Here is a 12391-nt window from a genome sequence, read left to right on the forward strand (position 1 = left end):
CCTTAGGGTGGAAAATAAACCAAGGAAGTTTTCCACCTGTTCTTGAACAGAACTTGACTATCTGAAGATTAATACAGTTTGGGGGTTTTTTCTTTATTTTATATGAATTAAAAGTCATGTGTGGTATTGTGGCTTATGGCACTGTTGGTACAATTGTCTGGTGTTATTCAACTTCCCATTTTCATTTGCCAAACCTTAACTATGTTGGGTGAAACTTTGCATTTTAGATGTCTGCATTTGTCTGAAAATTTCAACCAAAATGGTTCAAATATTCCCATGAATGAAGCTATTGGAAGGACACTTCTCAATGCTGGTTTTCTAGAGACCCTCAGAGTCTGTAACTAATTAACAGTTGAACAGAGCAACTGTGCCAAATGATATTATGGACATGAAAGGGGGGTAACAAGGAGTGTATAGTTAATTCTTGGACTTGCCATGTTTTGAATGTTTATTTTATGAACTTGTTTTGTTGCCACGTGGGTGTGCAGCAGTTTACACTGTGGGATTTCTCTCATTTTGCTTTAGATTGTTGGTTGCCAAGTCAGAAGAGAGCCACTGGACTCCACTGAACGATACACTCGCTGGATCAATAACCTGACCCAAGAGCAACTTCTCACACAGGTATTTTTGTTCCAGCTGTGTCTGAAATTACAGCAGGAAAATAGAGCAGGAGGTTTATTTAGATGGATTTTTTTCAGTCATTAGCAATGCTTGATAACTTACTAAGGTTATCAGATTCTTGTATTTAAAGGCCAGTCTGTTTGATAAGAGCCAAGGCTGGGGTGCATGTGAAGGATGACTTCACACTGGGTGAGAATGAAGCTTTCACTTCAGTTCAGGGTGAGCCTTCCATGTCTCACTGCTGTTGTGCTTTAAATACATCTGCTTTTGTGTTCTGATGATCGGGGATTTGTTTGTAAAAGGTGTATTTAAACACAAAAGGAAAAAAATCTTTCCTGAGAACAATTCCTTTCCCACCCAAGGTACCGACCACTCCCGTGTCTGTTTTAAGTTTTGCTCAGGATCATTTGAAAATAGCAGTTCTTCAGGCATTAAACACTGGGCTCATTACACATGTTTGTAAGTGAGATGCGTCTTGTGCAATTGAAGATGACAGTTTTGGCATGAAGAAAGGTTGTTTCATTAGGCAGGAGGCCAGTGCTGAACTAAAAGAGACTTTGGCAAAAACAAGTTAAGCCGTGGAAGAAATCAATCCAGCTTGTGGGGGAATGTTGCGTGGAATATTGTAAGAAACCTAATGGATGGTTAGCAGAAAACATCCCAGCAGGCATTAAGATCCAAGTATTTGGGGTTGGGTTTTGGGATGCTATGGTAGGAAGACATTTGCTTTTGATTTCCCTGGATTTAAGTGGCTGAAAAGATTAACATACCCAGTTTGTTAGACTTCATTATAAACTGTCTTGTGTTCCCCATTACCAAACCCCAAAGTCATACTCACAGGCTCTTCTGGGCATTGTAACACAGGAAGGAATCTACAGCCCCTGTTTTAAAGTCAGTAGTGATGTTACAGTTCCCTGCAATTCCCCAAGGGAAAGCAACTACAGGAAAAGTTACCCGTAGAATATTTGGATTCGCCTTTGAGTATGGCATTAGAAAAAACAGAGATTTAATCTGGTGAATTTATGTGACAGCAGCACCTGGATCACTGTGTTGGTGAAGAGAAAGAAAAAGCTGAGGATGTAAAAACTTGTCCTACACAGTCTGTAGTGTTTCATCTAAATAGCCACTGGATGGGGTCTTTAATGAATTAAGCTGAAAATGAAAAGGAATATCCTAATTTTGAGGTTATTTAAGGGAGGATATGAAAAAAAAGAAAAAGAAAACTCATTTTAAGATGGGGAAGTCTTTGTTCTGGAAGAGATGATTTAATACAGTGGTTTTGATAGTAGGATGCAAATATGGTGACCTGGGAAGTCCCTTGCAATCTCATGTGCCTACAGATACCTCTTAAAGCCTTAATCCATCCACTATTTTTACAGCTGGTTTAGATTCGCCCATTTTACAGAGATATTACGAATTTTAAAAAATCCATTGAGTTTGGAACTGGAAGGCTCCATAGCAGAACTTGTGCCACTCATCCATGAGTTCATTAACAAGCTCAGATTTATAGAGTCACACTATTTGTGTGCCCCTCATCGATTTTTAACACGTTACCTGCTCTCCACCAAACGTAAGGCAGGAACAGCAGTTCCTCAGAGACAACACATTTCTGAGAACTTTATGGAAGTCTGAAGCTTGGAGAGGTTGTGCTGCACCAGCTGTAACTCGTTTGTTGTTCAGCACCACAGAACCCCCTCGGAGGGAGAGTTTAGGTGCCCAATCATGGGACAAGCTTCAGCTGTGGCACCAGGCTGGGGCTGCTGGGCTTTTCTGGCTCTGCTATCACAGAACTGCTTGGTCACCAGAGCATGTCAGCACTTCTCCTGCCTCTGTGTCCCTTCTTCTGGTCAGGAATTCAGGTAGGGGGGTGATTATTTTGCTTTTTCTTACTTGAAGTATGTGGCTGAGGAGGAATTGGGAGTAAAAGCCCTCTCAGCTGTGCTCTAATAATCAGGGTATGAATCAATTATGTAAGGTTAGGCCTGATTTGTCCCACTCCATACACTTTATTTTGGGTGTGCTTTTTCAAACTCTCTTCAGAAAATGAACCCCAAGAAAACACTAATGATGGACCTGTGCTAATGGATTTGTACAATCTCTGAGAGGAGCATCCTTCAGGGAATTCAGGAAAATTTGCTTTAATTTACAGCATGTTGTCTCCAGCAGTTCCTTGTACTGAAAGAACGCTCAGCTTTTTTGTAGCCGCCTCTGTACTCGATGCCCAGCTCTCTTTCCAGCTAATTCTGTATTTCTCTATCATGCACATGCAGATTATTTGGGAAGTAAATTGGGGAAGCATTAAAAAAGGAAAAAGAGCCAGTTGTCAAGATCGTGTCATCCCCGATCATAATATTCCTGTTATTGATCAAACAGCATTGGATTTCTCTACTGGCCAGTGCCCAAAGCCCAGTTTGGGAGGGGTGGCTGGGAGCAGATATTTTGGTAGGTGCCTTCCTACCCTCCATGCTGGCTCTGGGTTTGTATCACTTGAGTCAATACCAGATTTTTGGATCAAATGTCCATCCCCTGTCCTCATGCTGAGAAGATCATTGAATACAAAATACTGCCAGCATTTTAACTTCTCTTTTCCCTTAGTCCTGGCCTCTTGATGCTTACTCATCCGTTAAATGTTTCTCTAAACAATTATACTGTAACATTCCAAAGATACTTTATGGTATGCGTGAAAATTCAGAATATAGACCCCAGAGAGTGTGGGGGGACTGGCAGAGTACAAAGAGAGCATGGTAATGAAAAAACCCTACTTTTAAAAAGATTAATATTTGCTTTTTCATGGTTATCTTGTGTATAAATGGTAGGTGATTAAAGCAGGCTTTTATAGGTATAGTGATATAAGCCTTAAAATACATGTATATGTGTTCTGGTAGACTCACTCTTTCTGGCCAAGAGTGGAAAAACCAATTAAAAGTGGATAATCTTAACTGTTCAGTAAGAACAGAGCACAGTGACAGGTACAGGAAGAAAATGAGTAAACAAATTAAGAGAACTGACTGTTTTGATGTTGGAGTAAGTGAAAAAAATGTAGATTAAAACTAATCCAACAGGATATCCGAGTCTGGATTGTGCTTGTAAATGTGACTGAGGTTTGATCATGCAGCCCTTCTTGTATGCTGGAAATTTTAGTGGGCTGTATAAGTAAAAAGGTCTGAATGGTTTTATGGTTGGATTAATTGCACAAATATTTATACAAGTAGTTTTTAGGGATTGTTGGAGACTGTGAGGAAAAGAGCTGAGTTCATATCCACGTCTGTTAAATCACTGCCTTAGCTTAGTTTAGTCTCCAGCCCGTGGAGTGTTCTGTTCAGCCTGAAGCATAATTCCATCTGACCTACCATTTTTTCCTCCCCAAAGACAAGAGGCTTCTCTGCTTTCATATGGTTGTTCACTTAGAAAGCAGACAGCAAGTCTAGAGTGACACATGAGGAGACTCCTGCCAAAAGGAACGGGCCTGTGCATGATAAGACTGGACTGTCCTAATGTAGATAAATAACAGCCTGAACAAACCACAGAGGTTGTGAGTGTCTGCTTGACTTCCTGATACCTGCTGGCCTTTGCAGGTTATCTCAGAGCTCTTCCTGTTGGATAAATCTGGAAGTTGTCACAGGTGATTTGTAGTTCTTGAGAATAATCTCTCCCAACCACCTGACAGAAGAGCAATAATTAACATTATAGTTTTATAGCACACGCCTTTCTGTTCATTCATAGGTTTGAAAGCTGCGCTTCTCCACTCCTATACTAGAGTTTAATTAACATTTGATAAAGATTCATGCTTCAAATCAGAACTTACTACAAATGCTCTGTTTGTAGTAAGATAGATCTGTAAATAGATCTCTGTAAATAGATCCAGCACTGTGGTTGAGTCAGAGCTTGTTTTTTAAAGCAAGGAGGACCTGACAGCCTGGCTGGACCTTTTCCATAAATTCAGTGCACTCAGTATTGCATGGCCATAATGTGTCTCAATAGGCATCTTCTTAGTGCTCAAAAGCTGGTAGGAATAGATTGTAAGTAAGATGAATTTTCCAGGTGGGCCACAGATTGGATATCTCTGGCACAGAGCATCTGTTTTGTCCACTTGCAGACAGAAAATCCCACCTTTATTAGTGCTTGGGTTGGTTGTCGTGGTGTCAGAACTGAAATAATCATTGAGGCAGCACTCAGAAAGGGGATGGATGTGTGCAATGCCTGATGTCTGGTTATGTTAGTAAAGGCAAAAACTGGACAGAGGGAAAGGCTTTCTTACTTAAAAATGAATAAAACATGAAAAGGCTGATTGAAATCCCCTCCACCCCCCCATCTTTGCCACTATTAATGGCTCGCTTGTGTTTGTTGTCTTTCAATAAAAAGATACTCAACACTTTCTTGGGATTTTTTTTTTTTTTGGTCACCATTTCCTCTTCTTTCACCCCTTTTATCTAAAAAATGTGTGATTAATAGTGAGGTCCTGATGCTTTAATGAATGAAACAGCCAAAGTCCCAAACTGGTTATTACAGCAGATTTTAGTGGTTTATATGGGGTTGAGCCTATAGTATATAAGAAAAAACCAACTGGCTGCTTCCTTTTGTGGTTGATCCTTGTTCTCCTCTGGAGGAGAATGAACCAAAGTTTCACAAGCTTGACAGTGTTTATATTTACATGTGAAAATGCGTGTCAAAGGGTTCATGGAGCTCTAGAAAGTTTAATGAGAAGTGGCTTACCCACATCTGTGAACTCAAAGCACAATTAGAACTTCCCAGTGAGGCTTTATGTAAAGGCAGCTCAGGGTCACATATTTTGAACTTAGAAACAGGTTTGGAGGAATTCAGAAATGTATACAGCTTGTGCTTTGTGTGTGTGGAGTTTTGCATGAGTTTAAAGGTGTCCCATAGGGGGAAGGAGTGTTGAATAACTGGGATTTTTCCTCTTCATATTTTGTTGGATGATTTGCATGCTTAAACAAGGCTGGAATGTGGTTCCTAATACATGGCAAGGTTTAAATGGAACAGAAATATTATAATATAGTATAAAAGCAACTTGTGACTACAATAAGTTTGGCTTTATTCCAAACAGTTCTTGATGAATGCAGCCTTACAGCAGGCTGGATCCTTGTATGGCAGGAAAAGCATGGTATGATTTTGATGGACGTAGAAATTAAACAGATACAAAAAAATTAATCTCTGATTTGAGCTACAGTATGTTCCAGCTATTTTCTTGTATTTTAACTTATTAACCATGCCAATATGGAATGCAACATGTTTCCATCCTAAAATCTATTTTTCTTAAGACATTGGATGTAGGAGATGGACAGGTAATGCCAAGTGTAAAGGAAGACTGTCAACAGTTAAATTTTCACATACCCATAATTTGCTTTCCAAGTTATTATTATCATTTTATTATACTTTTGAAAATTACTTTGAAAATAGGGCAAGATGTTTAAATAAAATCAGGACTTAGTTGATAATGTAGGGCTGCAATTATGGCTGTGTAACCAGCTAATAACTTCCCGTTTCTGAGTGCTCCACTTATTCTTGTTTGATGTTCTGTATTTATCTTGTTGATGTGCTGGCTCACAAATAAACAGCACTTAAGTTTTGCTTTGGGCTTCTATATCATTGCCTTTTATAGCTTAAGGAAACTATACTTTTGCCTACTTTTTGAGGGACAAACCCCAGGTTTTGTGTTAAAAAGGTAGATGAGATATTGAAATAGCCCTGCCTTTCCCCCCCGCTTTCAAAACAAAAAACCCACTGCAAATACAAGTTTCCAACTGATTCAGTGATGTTTATTTTTCAGTTGGTCGTCCATATGTGAGAGCACAGGGCAGATACACCCTTCATTTCCTGTCGTTCGCTTTCTTTGAATTTGAAAATCAGAGTGCTGATTCCACAAAAGAAAGGGAAATATTTTTGCTGTGGCTTTTAGTGTAATAAAAATTACTGATTTCAAACATATTTTATCTGCAAGGCAGCTCCCTATTATGGCCTTATATATATAAAAAGTATTTCTTTGTCTCTGGCAGCTGGGCATTGAACAGATTTTCACTGTTTTAAAAATTGTGTTTGAGCATGAGCTGAGCACATTCTATTTATTATTGGAAAACAACTTCCTTTTTTGGTCACAGGTTTTAGTGATAAAAGTACTGGGCCAGATTTTCAGGAGAGCTCAGTAATTTCCATGGTAATTGGAGTGGTGAGTGTGTGAGTGTGAGGACACCATATCCCATAACAGGCAGTAGGTCCCAAGGCCAGTTTGATCTATCAAAGTTAAGATTTTGTTCCTTCATATTATTTTTATACTGACCTCACCCTGCCATGTTTGACATTTGTCCCTACAGTAGTTGCTGCTTTTCTGATTTTGTGACTACTTAAGGAAGTTGAATTTTAAAATATTTACATACACCATATCCTCTCAGAAGTATTAACAATATATGTTATACTGTTTTGTTTGAAGGGTTTTTTTTTTCCTTTCTGTGCTGTAAAAAAAGCCAGATTTGTATCCAGTCCAACAGCTTTGGAGTATAAAGATCTAGATTTAATGAGGAATGATTAGCTCAATTGGTTAGAGCACAGAGCTAATAATGCCAAGGGTGTGGGTTTGATCCCTGTAGGGGTCACTCACTCACGAGCTGGACTCGATGATCCTTGTGGCTCCCTTCTAACTCACAATATTCTGTGATTCTGCAATTTGATTTTGATTTTTTTTTTTCCTTAGTGCAAGTGTGACAAACTGGGACATGGCATTTTTATCCTGTTTGTACAGCCTTGGCTGTGATTAGAAGTTCTCGAGCCGAAGTTGTGCAGATTAAAATCTTACAGCGAGCTTGTCAGGGCATTAACTTGGATCAAGTGCAGCTGTGATTGGTGTGTCCTTTTTTATAAAAAAACAGATATTTGTCTGTTCATTTGTGGCAATTTCATGATTTTGAGGGTGAGTGGCTCATCAGGTTCCTCCAGAAGCAGAGGTTCTGTGCATCATTTTGAGAACCATGTGAAGGAGGCAGAGGGGGCCTGTGCCCTGTGAGATGGGAGAGCCAACCCTTCCCAAAGCAGAGTGTGAACGTGGCAGGGCGTGGGGAGCACAGTGAGGAAGGAAATGCTCTTGGATCTGGCTCCTGGTGTCACTGCTGATCCTGTGCCACCTCTCAGGGTGAGCTGCTTTCTGTGATGGGGGTGGGTTTAACCTTTTGCATCGCTCGCAGTGACCGCTCCCACCGTGCAGGAAAAGGCAGCAGAGGAGGAATGAAAACCCAAAAGTTCCGTACCCTGCATTTTACAAGTAGAATTCCTTAAACTGGAAATTCTGGTGCTGCTGGCAGGCAGAGTAGGAGGGCTTAGTACTTGCTGCAAACCTCAGTGATTTCTTCAGAGCTACTGAAACAGAAAAAGCAGATGTTACCAGACTTCTTTTATTAGCCAAATTAGCCACCATTCATTTATGGTGTTGAATTTATTGGAGTAGATCTTAGCCGTTCCTGTCAACACAAAGGATAGGTGTTCAGAAAGTTTGTGCAGTAAAAGGAATTATTATTTTCAGGTGTATAATTTCACGGCGTGCCAAGAGGTCTGTATTTATCTTGGATAATTCTTTGCATACCTGTACTGTAATAATGTCAGAATGAAATAAATATAGGCATGAACATATTAATCTCAGGGTTATGATTATTTTATAAAACCATAAAGATAAATGAAGGCAAACTCTTGCTGTGTAATGAATGGGTCAATTTTTACTTAAAAGAACATTTTAATCTTTATAACTTTGGAGAATATATTTAGCCACTAAAGACAAAATAAGTGTACTGTCTATAATGTAGCTTGTTAAGATTGTTTTTTGGTGGGGTTTTTTTTTGCTTTGTTGGTTTTTGGGTGTTTTGTTTTTTACATCAGACTGCACATGTTATACAAATGCTCCTCCACAGCCACGGAGCACAAACAGACTTCTGGACTAGATTTACTTGGTCTGCCTCTGGTTTGATTTTTGTCTCAGTGTGTTCTCAATTCTCTTCTCCATCTCTCATTCCATGTCCTTTTTAAGCACCTTTGCAGCAGAATTATGAATTCTTTGGAGCAAATTTTCATGCCCATGTTCTTTGTTAAAAGCGAGTAAAACAAGGCCCAAGTTTGTGCATAATATCACATAGTAGTTACTCTGATTTTTTTTTTTATACAACTTAATTGAAATCTATTTTCAACACACATACCAGACTTACTTCTCTGAAACCCATCTGTTTGACACTGTGTAATTTAGGGGGACTTTGGGACTGTATGGCCAGGTTTTATATGTTTTCTTTCGTGTGTCCTAAACTTTTTTGCCGTTTTCCACTGCAACTTTTGGAATTGGTTTTTATGGCTGTGACAACACTCAGCAGCTTTCACTTGCTCACTTCATTCTCAGTTTCATCTCTTCCCCCATATAATTTTGTCTTTCCCTGATGCTTCACAAAAGAGCCACAAGTTCACCACATCCCTCATTGCCCATTCATTTTGCAAGGAGCAGATTCCTTAGTAGTTTCCAGTGAAGAAATTGAAATGTAACTACCCATGAGTGCAAGAAAGCAGCAGATTAATAATATCTTCAGGAGAAAACAATCCTGTGTCCAGGAAATGCTCTATCATAGAGTCAAGGCCTCAGGGGAAGGAGATAAATTGGTCACCAGGTTGGCAATTGCATTTAAACCATTTTAATGTTTCTGAGACAAACCAGACTGTGATAAGCGGTGCTCATACTCTTCGACACACTCCACTTGGAGTCCTGCCAGGCCAGCAAGGTAACACTGAACCCAAGCAAGAAGCAATGGGACTGTCACAGCATTTACAGCTGGGAAATTGCAGAGAAATCTCAGCTTTATTATCCTAGAAGGCAGAAAGAGAGATAGAGAAGTCATTGCAGTGGACCTGGGTGTAGTGTGTGCTTCAGCAAGACACTAAAAGGGCCATGTTTAGCTTTATGTTCTCATTGTTCTTTTCCTGCTTAAATGCATTTCCTGAGCATTTAAGCTAAAGGAGAAAGGATTTGGGGTTTTATAGTTGTGTCCCATATGCAGCCAACAGTCAACCTGTGCTTTGTGCAGGAGTCAGTCCAGGAAGCCTTGTCACGGTGTGTTCCAGTCCAGGAAAAGTGAGAATTATACTGACAAGGACTCACTCCCCTTGTGATTTGTTCTTTAATTATTTCTGTTTCCAGTCTTCCACTTCTGATCATGAAGAGCAGCATTGCTAATGAGGGCTGCAGACAAGCCAATGGTGATGCATCCGTGCATCTCCCTTTTTCCTTGCTCCCCTTCCTTTTTAAGCCAGGCCTGGTGACCATCTAAAACTGTAGTAGGGCCATATCCCTGTAGTTTCATTCATATCTTTCATATTGGCACTCTGCTATTAGAAATAAATAAATACCTCTGTGATTGTGAAATGAAAATAAATTAGAAACTGCTCCATTCAAATGCTTGGCAGTCTTAGAACCCCTGATGTCTGACTTGAAAGAGCAGGAAAGTTGAGTTTTCAAGTGACAGTGTTGCTAAGCTGTCCTCACACGTGTTTCTTCTTTTAAATGAAACTCAGGTCATGTTGAACGTGTCCATTGTACATCTGCAGCCTCACTTTTTCCAGGGGTAAGATGTTTGAGTTGAGATTTGTTGTACTTGGCATGAATCAAGACAAGGAATCACCTCTCGTGGAGAGTTACATGTCACACTAACGTGGTTAATAATGAAGAGGTTGATACAGAATATGAAGTTTGATCTAAGATACATTCACATGGAACATGCTCATGATTCATCAAAGTGGACAAGGAAGGAGAATTTTGTTCTTCTTGAGGCAGGAGTTTTTAATTGGGTGTCATCTCTTGTACTGCTGGACCTCGGGAAAGGACAAAACAGTGAAACAGTATTTATGCCATTAAGAGAAATAAACAGCCTGTGTCCTGTGTAAGGATGGAAGAGAGCAAATTTTTGGTAAGAAATACTTAGTCCTGGACTCCTGGATGACCTCAGGGGAAATAAGATGATGTGTTGCAAAAGTACTCTTTAATAGTTGTAAACAAAGGTGGAAGGTATCTACAAAATCAGAACCTCTGACAGTAAACCTTTTAGGGCAGAAAATCAGCTACTACGGAGCTCACATCATGGGCTGGTGCTCCATTTGCCTACAATATTTGAAAATGATGTGTTATCTCAACTGCCAACATTTGGCCACCTGATTTTAGAAAGCAATAGCCAACAACATTAGCTTTTTCTACCCACCCTGAATTGCACTTTAATGGCATCTTTCAGAAGAATTGAAACCTTAGAGTAAACCAGGCCCTCTCTTAATTTCAGTGTCAGATTTCACATTCAAGATTACAAAAAAAACAAAACAAAACCAAAGCCAACAACCTTTGGAGTCAGTAGGAGAGATTTTTTTGTGTGTGTCATGAAATTATTCATCGATCTGCAGAGCAGATGTTGACAATTACAGGAGAACAGAGGCCGGTCTGTGGCCGGCGAGCTCCGCTCCACGTGGGCAGATCAAGGCTCAAGGATTTCCTGCCAGCGCCGGCCGTCGGCGAGGGCACTTTTTGGGGGCTGCAGCCCAGTTCAGTTGCACAAAGTCACTTTTGTGTGGCCTTGGTTCTGTCTCTGGGCTGAAAGAATTATTATTGGTGCTGCGAGGCTGAGCGTTCTGGTCTGGGAGATCCATGTCTGTTGAGATGGAATTAGGGGTTAAAAACTTTTTGTGGGTTTTGTGTTTCTCTTCGAGATGTTTGTCTCCTCCTTTTAGAAGGTGCAGGACAGCTGACCCTTTCATTTGCTGCAGGAATTGCCACTGTGTCATTTCACATTTTAATTCTTTTAACTTGAACTATATTTAAAGCACAGTCCCTCCCAAATTTTAATACATTTTTATACAGGAACTTAAATGGGAGCAACTGCCTGTAAATTAAAAGGATGAACTATTATCCTTTTGCCTTCAGAGCAGTTTTCCTTGAAATTCTCATGATTGCAAGTGACGTGGGGCATCTCCTCTGTTGACAGTGTTGCTTGGCATGCTCATGTAAATAGGCATTTTCCAGCAGTTAAAAGAATTTTAACTGTAGCTCATTTTGTTTCAGACCGAGTGGGGTTGTTGCAGTAATGATGGTGTTGGTGCCACATTCAACGAATTCCCATTTTCCTCTTTGCCAGTAGAGCTGTATAAATAATCATGTATTAGTGATGGAAAATTAATAACACTTTTGTCAGCCAAGAAATAATTTTGATCTTCAAGTTTAACAGGTGTGGTCAGTGATGGAGGAAACATCCCCTGCCCTTTTGGAGGCCGTGAGAAGAGGAGAATTAACAAAACCAGCGTAGTGGAAGGACAAGAAACTTTGTGGGCCTGGTTGCTGTTCGAGATCAGAAAGATGGTTTCTTGAATTGGAAACAGAAAAAAAAATCTGGTGTTCTGCCATATGTTAAATTCACTCTTTCATGGCTTTTATAATCAAGCCGTGGCCGTGGAATGTGAGCACGTTAATGTCAAGTCCCAGTGATTGGGTCTGTCATCCTGCTGCTCTGGACAATGGAGGATGCCATTGAGCACAACTAGAGCATTGATAAAATGACAAAAGCAAAGCATAAAAATATTTCTTAAATGCCTGAAACAGTATCCGTAGTAAACACATGTTTTGTTGTTCAGGAACAAGGAATTACTTTCTGTCTGACAGGACAGCACGCACTTCACCAGAGCGGGGTCCCTGGGACAGGGATCTGCCACATTCTTGTGGGACTTGGAGCTTGGGCTCTTTTTTTTTTTTTTTTTCCAT

At 40.1% G+C, this 12391-nt stretch overlaps 1 protein-coding gene across 1 annotated transcript in view; it reads left to right on the forward strand.

The window, feature by feature from the left end:
• Positions 1–12391, forward strand: part of B3GNTL1 (UDP-GlcNAc:betaGal beta-1,3-N-acetylglucosaminyltransferase-like 1) — a 101621-nt gene that overhangs the window by 21007 nt on the left and 68223 nt on the right. Inside the window, exon 3 of the mRNA XM_017834840.1 lies at positions 526–621. Within this exon, the coding sequence (XP_017690329.1) occupies positions 526–621 (96 nt within the window). The remainder of the gene's footprint in view (positions 1–525; positions 622–12391) is intronic.

This window comes from Lepidothrix coronata, unplaced genomic scaffold, assembly GCF_001604755.1.
Source record: "Lepidothrix coronata isolate B3197 unplaced genomic scaffold, Lepidothrix_coronata-1.0 Scaffold242, whole genome shotgun sequence".
NCBI classification, from domain to species: Eukaryota; Metazoa; Chordata; class Aves; order Passeriformes; family Pipridae; genus Lepidothrix; species Lepidothrix coronata.